At 33.7% G+C, this 15,384-nt stretch overlaps 2 protein-coding genes across 7 annotated transcripts in view; both read left to right on the forward strand.

Moving 5' to 3' along the window:
- Window positions 1-2,807, forward strand: part of chas (chascon) — a 119,853-nt gene extending 117,046 nt beyond the window's left edge. For all 6 annotated transcript variants that reach the window (XM_076121793.1, XM_076121794.1, XM_076121790.1 and 3 more), the window contains one exon: window positions 1,180-2,807. In XM_076121793.1, the coding sequence (XP_075977908.1) occupies window positions 1,180-2,368 (1,189 nt within the window). In that variant the 3' untranslated portion in view covers window positions 2,369-2,807. The remainder of the gene's footprint in view (window positions 1-1,179) is intronic.
- A 4,922-nt stretch (window positions 2,808-7,729) lies between these two features.
- Window positions 7,730-15,180, forward strand: LOC142977712 (UDP-glycosyltransferase UGT5-like). Its single transcript, XM_076121786.1, has 5 exons — window positions 7,730-7,887; window positions 7,972-8,209; window positions 9,436-10,034; window positions 14,088-14,310; window positions 14,634-15,180. The coding sequence occupies exons 1-5, from the start codon at window positions 7,885-7,887 to the stop codon at window positions 15,140-15,142; spliced, it is 1,572 nt and encodes a 523-aa protein (XP_075977901.1). The 5' UTR covers window positions 7,730-7,884; the 3' UTR covers window positions 15,143-15,180.
- Window positions 15,181-15,384: the final 204 nt, after the last annotated feature.

A 15,384-nucleotide genomic window follows, 5' to 3' on the forward strand; every position in this document is an offset into this window, starting at 1 on the left:
AGAACAAACACTTGGGTGTGTGTCGCGTACGTGACGATGATGTCAAATAGACCACTGCAGTTCACCCGGAGCTAATATTATTCATATTCATACACCAACATTCTGAGCCATTTTAGAAATTGCGGAAAGCAATACAATGCGAAGTGTGTCAAACTTCGCAAATACAATACACCAAAATAGGGAATATGAAGAGAATATTGTAAGTTTCAAAGGACCACCTCGTTTTGCAAGACGCCTTGCATGCGTATTGAGACTATTTGTATTGCTTCGAGACTTATAAGGATTTGATTACCGTTAATTGGGTAGTATAAAAGGAATAATGAGCTTTATAGATTCAGTTTTATAATGACGATCTCAGGAGAATTCTAAAAGACCTCTGACCCAGAAAATGTAGACACACCACCAATTAGCCAGCTTGAAATGCAAATAACTTTAAGACAACACGAAGCCAATTACCACCAATTGTAGAAACAGTTACGAAACAAAGAAAATTACTTGTCCAGTGGCTATTAATAGATACAATAGTTTCACCAATCAATCTCGGCTCCTTCAATTAAAACCGCGTTCCGGCATATCTTGCCTTTTTCATTTGTCGCCGTCCATGGATATTGCCTATTAAGGGCAAATAAGCCTTTTATTTGTAAAGAAACCCTTATTTAGTGTACTGAGTCACTCGTGTTTGTCAAGTGAAACATACGCTGTATTGAGAAGTACGCACAATGACAACCGCGTGACTCATGCCGAGGAAATGTTCTTAATAAACACCTGCTGTGTGTATAGGTGGAGGTTTATGTTAATTACTTGTTATAATTATTTTTGCAAATTACAATAGACACTTCCGCCATGTTTTGAATAAACATTTAAGATCGCTTTCAGGGCCAGTTTCTAGCGTCACTTAGAACAATAAGAGACTAGGTAGTCCTAAATTAAATTGGATATAATTTGTTCGAGTCTAACAAAGACGCATTTAAACGCGCGTAAACAAAGCATGGTCGTTAGAGGTGTGGGAGGAGATTCCCCATTGAATCCAATTATTAGAACACCAACAAGATTACGACTTTTTGCGACTTACAAGACAATAATTGTACGTGGGCTTGCCTTATTATTCGGAACATCACGAAGCACCGATAAATCTTGTAGTGTATAAAAAAGTAAAAATTGTTTCTGTAATGATTTCAGGGGTCAATTTTCGAGCACGCTGGGTCGATTCAGTCACTCTACAAGTCGACTGAATCCGAACAGCGAGCCCGAAGAGGAGTACACGCGCAGTGCTCAGACGCTGCCGAGGAAACTACACGACCGCAAGGAGAAAACCACCGAGAAACCAAGCTCCAACAAGTACTGGCACAAACTGACGCCCAACAAACGGTCCAGCAGCGCCGTTAACATATCCAACAACGTCACTGCCACGCCCGACGGCAAAATCAACGGATACCCACCAGGACCTGCCAAACCGGCGCGGACCTACAAGGCTCTCAACAGGAGCAAGAGTTTTGCTATGGGCGCTCCTGAACAGGAGACCCACCCACGTTACGTATCTACTATGAATCGAAATTACTCTACTATGTATAAGTCTAATCCCCACCTAAGCCGTCTCGACGAAACACCGGAACAGTTAAAGAGTCCAGGCATCGTTTCCATTATCAATCGTAGCCAGAGAGACCTCGCTGACGCAGTTTCACGTGAAACGGAGCGCAGGCGCGACGGACTCTTCGGAGCTAGATATGGTAAAACTACTCCGGTAACCAACGGTCACACGAACGGTTACAACAAATCTTACGACGAAACAGATAAGAAAAAGATATTTCTAAAGGGGCTCCGTGAACGAGCGCCTGAATTGTATCAAACTTTGCACGCGGACGACGAGTCCGACGGTAGCAGATTATCATCTCGATACGGCACACCGTCGCCACATTATAAAGATCGTATATCGGAGGAACGGAAAACGCCTCTATACAAGACAGAATCGCTCAATAGAGAAACGAGTCCGTTCGTGTCCCGGCTGGATTCGAGATTAAAATCGCCGGCGATACGACGCGGAAGCAACAGCAGCGATAACTATTCAGAGACGTACCGGTACACCACGCGTTCAGGTGATCCGGAACGTCCGAGCGTTACCGACACCGTCGAGACCGTTAGTAAGAAAGTTGTGCCATCCAGAGACGGCCGCTCAAAGGAGATTATTGAGTCAAGGGAAATAAACTCGGTGACCAAGAGTAGAGGATACAAAGGCGAACCGGTACCTAGCGTGAAGTATATAGAGAACGGTATCCGCTCCCCGCACGGATACGACGCCAAGAATGGACCTTTGTACGCCGAGCGAAGAAGTAGCAACTATAAAGTGATCGAGAAAATAAGAGATTATTAGATACGTGTATAACATTGGAGGGGAGTTAATTATAAACGTTTATTCTGCCATATTTTTCGAGAGTACTAAATTAATCCGAGTCATACACAGACTGAATGTTTGAAACGCTTTAGTAAGTAAGTCGTCTAACGTTATTATCATCACAGTAACTGTTGTTAATGTTCGTGTAAGCCGCTTCGTGTTATCATGTAAAAAGTCATAGAGCTTTACTAATTTAACTATAATATTGGTCTTATTCCGTCCAGTGTAATGAATTTATTATAAAGTATTTTCGGGTACGTAATTTACAATCGAAAGCCTTAACTTTGTGAATAGCTTTATATTTTTAATAACATGTATTGATACTGTATTAGTAAATAATATCTAAGTAATAATAAATTAGATAAGATTTTATAATAAAAATGTATCAATAAAATTATAATGTGTTAATACGCACTAAGGTTTGTAGTTTTATTTTAACTCTAATCTTTACGTCATCATAATGATACTATATAACTATAATAACATTTCAACAAATTAGGAACATAATCATGTATTGAGTGTTTTGCATACTTAGTATTACTTAGGTTGTTGAAAAAGCTGCCTAGTTACTATAACGCAGGCTTTAATTTCCTTCACAAAATAAAGAACGCGATTCTCTCAAGTGTGAAACGCGTTGTAAATCTAAAAACTTCTTCTAATTGCCAGTACCTAAGAACAAGGTAATTTGAATGCACGTACTCAGTACCTAACTAAGTTAAATTACTTTTGCATTGTTACAATCCAAGCTACGATGTGTGAGAGCTCTTTTAGATGTTCTATAACTCAATTAGATTCCGCTTAGTTTTCAAACGTGTTCAGTAACTTATACTTTCAAACTCTCATTCTCTGAACTCTTAAAATAGGATCTTTATTAGTTTTATTTTAAGAAAATACTCTCAAATGGCAGCTGTGGGATTTCTTTAGTAATTAGTAATAGTTCAGAAATAAACGCTAAATTCATACGATTAATATGTATCATTTTTTTACAGCTCTAAGCTTTCGGAATACATGATAATCATGTAGCGTTTATTTTTGAACTATTACTAACTATTAAAAACCCTCAGCTACCATTTGAGAGGCGTAGGCAATTGTATTTTAAATCAATTAGCGTAGGACGGCATCATTACCGATAATCATTTCGAACTCCAGTACTGAGAATGTCTTAACAGCAATCGATACATAAAGAATTGAAAATTTTTAACTAAACCTTCATAAGCTTTCAAAGGATCTCACTCTTCGATCAATTTGTCGAACATATTGATTGATAGAAGGATATCCAATATTTCTTACACTGTTATAATTTTATCGACAGCTAAATTGATCTATCTTCAACCGCTGGTACCGATCATCACCGAAGACAAAAAGTAAACCCAAAGCTTTAAATAATCTACCACCTTTCTCTTTAGAAACCGTAACAATATTGTTAGGTTTTCTTCTTCTGATGTTTACTCAGTGACTCCCTCTATCGCTTGTCGTGTCTGTACTTGACAGTTGGTGTTACGTGCTCTGCGCGCTTGAAGGGTGAGTTTTTGTGACCCTATGATAAAGATCTTAGCAATTTTATGTTGCAGAGGTTTATTGTAAAGAATAGCGATGAAAGAAGGGATTTAAGATAATATTGATATTATGTCGCAGAAGGTGTTCTATAAGTTATTGGTATATTACAATTTATACTAACGTTATAAAGCTGAAGAGTTTGTTTGGTTGAAGGAACTCAGGAACTACAGGTCCGATTTGAAAAATTAACTTATAATATTAATTCAGTATTTAAAAATGCATTATTTATTGAACAAACAACTCACGAATATTATCTATACTAATATTATAAAGCTAAAGAGTTTGTTTTTTTTGTTTGTTTCAACGCGCTAATCTCTGGAACTACTAGTCCAATTCGAAAAAATCTTTCAGTGTTAGATAGCCCATTTATCGAGGAAGGCTATAGGCTATATATCATCACGCTACGACCAATAAGAGCTGAGTATCAGTAAAAAATGTTACAAAAACAGGGAACATTTTGACCCATTCTCTCTTATGTGACGCAAGCGAAGTTGCGCGTATCAGCTAGTCTACCAATATATTTGTTTTTATTGTTACCTTAGTACATAGTACCTTTGTAGGAAAAACATTGTAAAGTACTGAATGCTCTTTTAATTTTTCCGGAGCCTCAGATTCACAAACTAGTACTAGCAAAATGTCCAAGTTTATTTGCTAAAACGACGAAAGGGTCCCCGGAACAAGTTCTTAAGGAAGTCCTTTGGAAAGGCGAGCTAGCACTTACCGAAGTGGTTTTGAATTCTATTGAGGTCCAACGAAGGCAAGGCTCTTAGAAGAAACCTTGCGTTTAAGTAATGTGTTCGTGAACTATTTTTCCCAGAAGAATCATTTTGCTGCCATTTTTTGTTGGTTCTCTATTGCCTTAGCATACAGTGTCTGCTTTGAAACCTAAAAAGTTATATGAATGCCGATTGAAGATATTTCTAGATTCTTGTTTCATGGAGAAATTATTATAAGGTAGCCATTTCTATGTATTTTTGTGTTTTACTGATTTAACGATACTAGCAATACTGCCAACCCTACCCGTTTAAGTTAAGGTCTTGTATCAGGGAAGGGAGAGTTTTTTTAATTAAATTGTAATCAAAAAATAAATATTTCTATCCTACAACACAAGATATAAGACTTCTAGGCCTTTAATTCCAGCAGACATAAGCGCAACGATTTTTTTTATCCATAATTCATTAACCTACCTCTATAAGGAGTGAGAACTATTAATTTACTACGACAATCAATAGAAAAAAATAAAACGAATGGCAAAGATTAACACAGCCTACATACGTTGCTATGAAAGAACAATTTTGTTGGCTTCGTCTTCATAAATCATGTTTTCTTTGAAATATATACAGTTAGGTATTTGAATGAAACAAAGAATGAATTGCTGTATGCCTATACACAACTGAATCCGCCTATTGAGATACATACACGATTTTATAACATAGCTGTCATCCGGCTTCGTTCACGTGAAACTGTCTATATTTAATAGAAGAACAAGCATAAAATGATTTATTTTTAATGGCATTCCTATCACTAAGTAAGGAGATCGTTTGTACAACAAGGTTGATTAACACAGCAAACGCAAAAAATAATAGTAGGTACCTACTAATGTTATATCCATTAAAACTTTTAGTGCCAGAATTGTCGCAATGTAGTTAATGTCTTTGTGTAGACAAGCATATTTGTATGGCAATGAATGCGTGTCCTGCCAAAGTAAGTTCGTTGAATTGTAGAATGGAGCTTTTGCTTAGTTTTTTGGATTCGTCACAGATGGCGTTGTTATAAAAATAGAATCTTGTACTTAAACAACAAAATATAAACTTAATATTAATTTGAACAATAATGAAAATATAGATGTTTTTAAAATATTTTGCTATTAAAAAAAAGTTATTTTTTAAGCAAATGCACGTCTCTTACTATCAACTAGTTTAATCAAATATACACAATGGCAATTAAATTATATTGCCAAAAATTATACATACAAATGGCGGGTCTAGGGTTCAACCCGGACATGGCCCATACAAACCGGACCAATATTATTATGTTAAATAGTCATTCTTGCATGCTGACCCTAATCTTATTATCATCTTTTGCTAGCAAATTGTTTCAACTTAATAGAGGTGGAATCGCCATTGTCAGAATACAATAATACGGATATGAGAGTGGATAACAATTACGAGTATAATAATAGTTATCTTGGACTATTCAATGAGCCGACCTCCACCCTAAAATTAAGGGTTTTATCAACCTAGTGTGTTATCTGATAAATTAATGTGACATTATATGAGCACAGATTCAAAATATAGTTACAATGAATATTATAAGTGTTGCTGAGAATTTTTCAAATTATTTTCCACGATTTTATTATTTGTTTCGAATTTAGAAAGAGGTTTTATTGCAAAAGGATTTGCTTTTATTTTGCCAATAAATAGACACATAACTATGAATATATAATTGGTTACTACTTTGTATACAGGTTGTACGATTTTAATATTTATTGATAGTACATTAATATGGACGTATATCAATGATTTAATATCTATTAAAAATCATATAAATGTCAACGGGATACGATAATAAATAATATAATATTCAGTTTTGAATATAAACAACCTAGGATTAGCGGGGATTTGCAATGTCGACCGGTTTAAAAATTAATAAACTTAGCATTAATACCAACAAATCACCCAAAATAGCCTTGTAAAAAGTTATAAATCATAGACTAAAATAATAAGCACTGAGCAACTTTTTTTTACAAAAGTTGAGAACCAATGCAAAAAATTATCTCTGTGTTTGATCAGCAAAAACAGTTTCAATTTATGTTGTAGGCTGATGAGAAACCATTTATGTTGTTAAACGTCTATTATATTTGAGAGGATTAAAATTGGAATCTTGTGAAACCCTTAATAGATTATAGTGTTCAGAATGTAATAGGTTATGTGGCTATTCATGTGGACTAAGCCTCAGAGAGGGTAGTACAATAACTCACATACCCAAATTTGATGACGGGTTTTAGATCCTGTGTAGCCGAGCTTATTGTCATTCACCGGGCTTATTTCCATGGACTTACTTAGTCCCAAGTTATGACTGAATTTTATTAGAAAAAATTTCATTGCCCTCCTAAAATGAGATCGGAAACTTTTGTCTTCCAATGCCTGGAATTTGGGTTATTTATTTTGGCTAATACTATTTTTTATATAAACTTAGTAATAACATCAAGATTATTTTAGAAATTTACGTCTGCAAACATAGCTAAACTAACCTAGTCTTGTTTTTTAGTGCTTGTTTAAATTATATTCGCAATTTTATATCGGTATTTTTATATAAAAAATATTGTTTCTCTAACAAGTGAGCATTGTATTGTTTATCAAGAAAGAGTTTCCTATTATACAACTTGTAAAGGGGTCATGAGAGGTCACATCTTCTCTGTTCTTATCACGAATATTACGTATCAGTGACACCCTTTAGCAAGTGATAAACACTAATTGCTGTATGGCTGTGTCGGGATATAAGAATGGACGTATGTAAATGCAATGTTACGGGTCGAATTTTTAATCGTGTCTCTTTTGTCAGAGTGATTAAAAGCAGGCGCTAGATCCCTATATTTTTCCTGACAATATCTATGTGGACTAAATTAAAATGTTCCAGCATATGGTAATTATTCAAAACGTGTATTAAAATATGTTATAATTTTTATTTCGACCAAAAGTATGACCTATAGCTAACACCGTACACGTGAGCATAAATTGGTAATGATCGAATAATACCGAGTACTATTTCGAGCAACTACATGACAATCAAATTGTGGAGACCCCGCTTTATCTACACGTGTAGTCGGGTTGTTGTGAAGATCGACCGTCACTTTAGTAACATGTTCTTGTGCAGCGTGTAGTGTCCATTAGTGCACTTATTTAATTTCCTTTGCCTTATAAAAAAAAAAAACAAAAATGGTTCGTATTACAAAATAAAAAAATATTAAAGTGTGTTCGAGAGTTGTGATAAAATTTTCAAATTACGAACTTTTTATTTTTCAGGATGCCATAAAATTAGTTTTGTTTTTCTTGGCGTTGGTTAAATATTGTGAACCCGCGAATATTTTGTATGTGGTGCCTTTCACGTCGAAGTCTCATTATATTATGTTGAAACCTATTGGATTGGAACTTGCTCGAAGAGGACATAATGTTACGGTGATTACTGGCCACCGAGAACCAAATCCTCCGCCTAACTATCGCCAGGTTATGGTGGATAAAAAAGAAATTTGGGAAATTATAGGTAAGCATTTTATATCTAATTATTATTTTAAAGGGTGTACCAATTTGTTTTATCGACGATACGTTTCTTCATAATAGCCAAAGTTGTGGTTCGGCCTATTCAAATCCAAATATGCACGTAATGTTTTTTTTAGTTTTTGCTTTAATCATTGGAGAACGTTTGTTTTTTACAAATCTGCAATTGAAAATTTTTACATTCTTTTGGTATTCTTTTGGTATACAAATTATCATGAAGAAGTGATTTTTTATTAGATAAAGTTACTAACATTATAAAATGGAAAGCCAAACCAATTTAGGTTGATCCGATTTAGATGGTTTTTAGCCGACTAAAAGGTTTAACACAAATACCGAGTACAGTATTTTTTGTATAAAAGTAAATTATTTAACACGGTCAGAGCCGCGGACTAAAACTAATTAATAACATGATACACCAATCGTATGTGACGCTAGTATTAATTAGTGCAAATTAATTTGAATATTCAAGGTCAGTACACTAGACAATTTTTGCGATCATAAAATCTTATCTTCCTAATCCTGATATGACAAGTTCTTAATGCCGACTGTAGACGGTCAATAATATTGCACAATTTTATTGACCACTAGCTAATTTCGTTTGCGTCACATAAGAGAGAATGGGTCAAATTTTTTCCCGTTTTTGTAACATTTTTTACTGGTACCTACCTACTCTGCTCCTATTGGTCGTAGCGTGATGATATATAGCCTATATATAGCCTTCCTCGATAAATGGACTATATAACACTGATATATTTTTTCAAATCGGACCTATAATATTAGTATAGACTTGGGAATCATATTGAGTAGTACTTTTATTATGTTTTTTAAAAAGTTCAATACAAAGTAAAGTAAAATTTAATTGCGCAAAAAATTGTGCTAACTTGAGATGGTCTTGCACTTTTTCCATGTATTACTTTACGATGCGTCTTTTATCAATTACAGCTGGACATTATTATGACCTGTATATTGATAGATATGAAGTAGATACTTCTTATACCTACTTATCTAAAGTATGATCCGCAAAATCCTTTTATTGATTAATATGACTGAATAATTTATGGCCCGTATACAAATATTTCTAGAAATACCTTTTTTGTACCTTACTACGTACGAACATATTAAATTTTACATGTACCTATTTCGTTAATTTGTAATTTTTTTTTTCGGTTTTACTTACCATCCATTTGTATTTTAATAAAATACGTTTTGTAGGTGGCGGCAGACCAAACGTGTTCAACATGGTGGAAATATCAGCAGAATCTTTTCACCAACAAATCCTTTGGAGAGGGGGACTCGCATTCACAGAACTAACACTAAACTCAACAGAAGTAAGACAATTACTAGCCGAAGACATCAAATTCGATCTTGTTATAAGCGAACAATTCTTTCAAGAAGCCATGAATGTTCTAGCACACAAATATAATACGCCTCTTGTGCTAGTGACTACATTTGGTAACTGCATGAGACACAATATTGTAACGAGAAACCCACTGCAGTTAGCCACAGTTGTCGCCGAGTTTCTAGATGTCAGGGAGCCGACAAGCTTCTGGGCGAGACTGAGAAATTTGTACTTCACTGCGTACGAATACGTCTATTGGAGATACATTTATCTAGAGAAACAGGAAGCGCTAGTCAAGAAGTATTTACCCAATTTGCCGCAACCAGTGCCGAGTTTGTATGACTTGCAAAAGAATGCGTCGTTGATACTTATCAATGGACACTTCAGTTTTGATCCGCCCGCTGCTTATCTACCTAATATCGTAGAAATCGGTGGCGTACATTTAAGTAAGAGCGACACTCAACTACCTCAGGTGAGTAGCTTTTTATCTTATACTTTACTTAGAACCGGTTACATGGCCTCTAGATAAGTATCGATTAATTTGGCAAGTGAAATTTGTCTGATTTCCGTATACTTTTGTAGCCGCGTGATTTAACAGTTTAAAAGGTTAAAGGCTCCTTAAAACGGGAAGCCGCGGTCAATTTCCGTCTGTAGTATTATGTGTTAATGATTGCTTTGACATCCTAATTGTAACTGTAGTTTGATAGGAATAATACACGTGATCACAATTCACTTACATTAATAAGTTTATACATATATGCAAATATAAATATATTTAATTTAAAATACGATCTTCACAATACCATGAAGATTGTAAACGATTAGCAATCTCACTTCGACTACCACATTATACAAAGTCAAAACGTTAGTAGTCTGTTTCCATACATTTTATCATATCTTTATTTATTTTATATACAAAAACTTTGTACAAAAGTAGTTATAGATATTAATGATGTTCTTACAATGGAACCTTAACTATTAGTCTTGAAGTACGTAACATATTATTTGTTCATTCAAAAGACATGCAAACATAGGAGTAAACACATTAAGAATATTGTTTTGCTTCTATTTATGTTCCGAATCGCTAATGTATAAGAAAATTTAAAAGTTCACGTGTATGTGAATATATTTATTTACGCAATGTATCCAGAATTTAAAATGATGAAGAAATAGTATTAGAACTAGGCTAAATTATATTCAGAAATAAAAATTTCGTGAAATTAGGAAATTAGAACTAGGCACGAGTGGCACAGAGCATTTTTTACTTATTTATTTTTTATGGATCTCCAACAACAAATACGTTTTAAATTCGGAATTCAATTTAGGGCTAGTTAAATGTTATGAGTTATATCAATTATAGGAGATCAAAGGTGCATTAAAATAATATATATAAATTCATAACAAAATGAAAATTATAACCATACAGTGTTTAAATTCAATTACGAAGTATTGAAACAAGTAGCAAATTGTTAACTAATGTATGAACTTAAAAAAAGCTTTTATTTCATTCTATTTACCTCTATATTGGAAACAAACAGTACAAAAGCAATATGATAGTTACAATACATATAAACTACACCATTAACTAGGTCTCGTGAATTATAAAATATTAAAGTGAATTGCTCATAGGAAAACTGCTAATAATAATAAAGTATATTAAACAAGTAACGAGCACTTCTTTTAAACGAAACAAATACAAAAAGCCTAGTCTTATTTCTTAGAATCCTAAGATTTTCGAAGTTAATACCTGGATAGTAGCTATAAAACAATAGAATCAGTTTACCCACTCCCAATCTTACACGATTTTGTATGATTTCCGAACAAATAAAGCATTTTCCTTCGTATGTTACGTGTTTATGTGTTAGTTCACGTCTATTGTGTACAACACAAAGTTTTCTTACTTGTGGGCGTATAAACGTCTATGTATGTAACCTGATTGACCTATTCCCTCATCAAAAATGACAAAAAAATCCTTTAGGCCTAAGCGCTCTGTCGTCTCTTCGGTAAGCTCGAGGGAAAATGAAATCTTTTTGTTTTATATGGAATATATTTTTGTTGGAAAAGTCAATGTTATAAAAGCTTGTAAAAAGACTTTTAGATAGTTTTTTATTGACATACTCGAGTGTTAAGATTAACTTTTATTTTAGAGTTGTTTTATAAAGCACGAGACGCGGTTAATGTAAGTATAAAATAAAATTCAATTTAAGGGTTAGAGGTGTTTATATTGAAATGGCATTATCTTCTTCTGTATTCTGCTATTTTTATATTAATGTCATGTTAAAGCTAGTCATCGATTTATTATGTCATTGTAGAGTTACGGTATTGGTTTTCCTGCTTTTGATAGAATAAGTACAAAGTAAAGAGGCAAATGGAAAGTCACCGGGAAAACCTCACATTTTACCTATAAATTAAAATGCCTATAAATAAAAGTAATAGTAGTATAAATGCGACAGTTTGTCTGTCTCTTTGTTATGCCACCAAAATAAAATATTGAAAGTCGAAGACCCGGTATTAAACAAACCTTATTTTCAGAAATTAACCACGAACCTTCTGGAACAGGAGTAACAGTTAGACGTTATTTTTAAAATGTTAATATGATCGTGTGTTACATGATTTATTTAATTAAAAATGTTACGTAAATCTTGCTCCGATCGAACGGTTACATATAAATCTTTTGGACATTAAAGGACATCAAATCTTTTAAGGAAATAATCTAGCGGCTATTCTCGATCACGTGTATTTAAAAACCTGTTTTATTGAGAACTTAAATTCAAACATTTGCTTAGGATATAAATAATATTTAATGAAATAGTATTATAATTCCGTCTGCGTTGACTAAGTATATTTATATAGCATAAGTGTTATTACTGTTACTTTAGCTACAACACTGCGAACTTTTATCAGAATTCGTTAAGTAGTTTTGGTGTGATTAAGTAAAGACCATCTATTCAAATATCAAAATTGTCGCATTTGTAATATTAGTATTGACCAGCGTGTTTGTCCAAGAGAAAATATAGCCTGCGGTCAAAACTTATTCCACACGTTTTTCCAGGTTATAAACCATCTGTGTACCAAATTTGAGCAGTATTTCGTTCAGTAACTTCTTGTATGTAGTAATATTCGTAAGATACAGTATTATACAGTGGAATTAAATACAGATTATTGTATAAATTGATATAATTTTGATAAATGGTTGTAATTATCTATTTACTGTAGAATAGACATACTGTTTTTGCGACGTAAAGCATCCAATTTAGGAAGATTACAGTCATCTCGCATTGTTAACAAGTAATGTGATCCGCCCATTTGATTTGTGTAATATGAAAACGTCCTTTGTATTACAACGGTACATGACTCGGGCTATAATTGTCGTAATACTAGGTCTTGCCTCCTAGGAGTAGTCTTGTGCTCTTCGGCCCAAACAATTTTTTTACCACATTTTCCAGGTTACAATATAAAGTACCCTGTGTGCTATATCCAATCCAATCTAATTTGTACATTATCTGCGAACCAAACTTCTTCAAAATTCGTTTAATAGTATTAATGTGATTGATTAACAAACAATAATATTGTTCGGATAATACTGGTATTTATAAAAGAGTATGAACATTAAATAAGTTATTTATGACATTTCAATCATAAAAAATATTTAACTCTTTCAATATTATGTAATATAATTGGTATGTAAAGAGTACAGCAAGCTTTTGACCTCAGATTTATTAAACAAGGTTGAATACCGAAACAATACACGAAATACTCACGTAATATGTGATCATAGTATTGCCATAATTCTTATTTATAAATATAACTTGTTTACAATCACTGATCATAAATAATGAAACAATGAATGAATAATGCATTATTAAAAGGACATTTTTTGTTTAAGAACTTTTTAATATACCTGATGTAGCTCGAAAAAAATTGCTTCTCAGATTTTAAATATTTTTGCTGAAAAGCAAACTAACGACTTCCCTATGCGATCTCTAACATTGGACAATACTGTGGCTAAGGGTATATTGTGTGTGTGTTGTGTTCAGTTTTGATATTTGTTTGTGTATTAAAACTCTGCAAATTTGCTGTAGGTCTGAAGAGGCCTTAAACAAATGCGACTTGCGACTGTTTAAATTTTCGACAAAAATGAGCGATTTCAAAAAAATACATGTTAAGTTTAGGCTCCTATTTATAAAAGAATTTCGTTTTCAGTTTCGCTCAGAAATAATATGTTTGGTCTGTCTATTGCATAATTTTGGCAATGCCCTTGGATTGAATGGAATTGTTTAGAACATAATTTATGATAAAAGCAGATTTTTATCATTAATTGTTTTACTTATAACACGATATAAAGTCATACTTCGCTGTTAATAAGTTTTGTTATCAAATGAAATTCTAGAAGTGCTATATTTTAATTTAATCGACACCTCTACTCACAGGTTTTTGTTTTGCACAAAAAGGCTTGCACAAGGTCGTCCGCATTTATCTCACGTGTTAAGTCTTCCGTTTATTAATGAGATATGTTTTTGTTCAGGATCTCCAAAAAGTTTTGGACAACGCGAAGCATGGAGCTGTATACATGAACTTTGGTTCAAACGTGCGCAGTTCGGAGCTACCAACTGAGAAAAGGAATGCAGTCCTCAACGTGTTTAGGAAACTCAATCAGACTGTGTTGTGGAAGTGGGAAGACGACAATTTAGAGAACAAACCAGAAAATCTCATTGTAAGGAAATGGTTGCCTCAAAAGGAAATTCTTTGTAAGTATTCATTGATATTACTAACGCTCATTCGATTCAATCCATACGAATGAACTTTTAAATGTGTGTAGGTGATATTTTACGTCAAACAGCAGTAACGTGACTTCAAATTATGCATTATGTAAACACGTTTTATGACCACTTGCAATGTTTGCATACTTGAGCGAAACGCAGAATAAGAATATATTTTTGGTATAGGAACATGATATTACCATTTAATTTGTAAAAGATCTGTGTTAATGTTTATAACTTTAACATTCTGGAAATATCCTCAAAATAATAATATTTTGTAAGTAAAATTCTTGCTTATTATTTTTTTGCAGCGCACCCGAACATAAAAGTCTTCATATCTCACGGAGGCTTGATAGGGACGCAAGAAGCCACCTTCCACGGTGTCCCGATAATTGGTATTCCAATTTACGCGGATCAGTACAACAACTTGTTGCAAGCACAGTATCTCGGCTTCGGGAAAATTCTAGAATATCACGACATCAATGAAAAAACCTTGTGGAATGTTCTCAATGAGGTGCTTACGGATGAGTCCTATACAAAGAAAGCTAAGCAAATGTCTCAGAGGTTTAGAGATAGGCCTATGAGTGCTTTGGATACTGCCATGTACTGGATCGAGTACGTTATAAGGAATAACGGAGCCGATTATTTGAAGAATCCGGCTATGGAACTAAGCTGGGTCGCATACAGTATGATAGATGTTTACGCTTTCATCCTGATAGTTGCACTTGCTTCTATCTACGTGGTGTTGAAAATAACGAAGACTGTCATGAGCCTCGCGAATACATACGAGTCGAAGAAACAGAAAAAGAAGAAATTGTAATAATAGTGAAAATATTGTGATAAAACTACATTGTATTACTTACTTATATTATTGTTTTGAGTTGTAGTAATGCGCACAGTCTTTAGAAAGCTGGTCTTGGTTAAGGAAAATGGAGTTCTGAAATTCTTGCAATGAATAGTCTTAGTACCTATATTAGTTTATTAACATGACTTGCAAGTGAACCGCATATTTATTAAATGATGTGACTTGGACTTTAGTAACACTAATGAGACATTGTATAT

The sequence above is a fragment of the Anticarsia gemmatalis genome, chromosome 13 (genome assembly GCF_050436995.1).
Source record: "Anticarsia gemmatalis isolate Benzon Research Colony breed Stoneville strain chromosome 13, ilAntGemm2 primary, whole genome shotgun sequence".
Taxonomy (NCBI): Eukaryota; Metazoa; Arthropoda; class Insecta; order Lepidoptera; family Erebidae; genus Anticarsia; species Anticarsia gemmatalis.

Excerpts from the sequence above, each read along its gene's own strand:
- LOC142977712 (XM_076121786.1), top strand. Across the intron at positions 8,210-9,435 it reads AGAAATTTGGGAAATTATAG|GTGGCGGCAGACCAAACGTG; the intron begins GTAAGCATTTTA and ends TACGTTTTGTAG. Across the intron at positions 10,035-14,087 it reads GCGACACTCAACTACCTCAG|GATCTCCAAAAAGTTTTGGA; the intron begins GTGAGTAGCTTT and ends GTTTTTGTTCAG.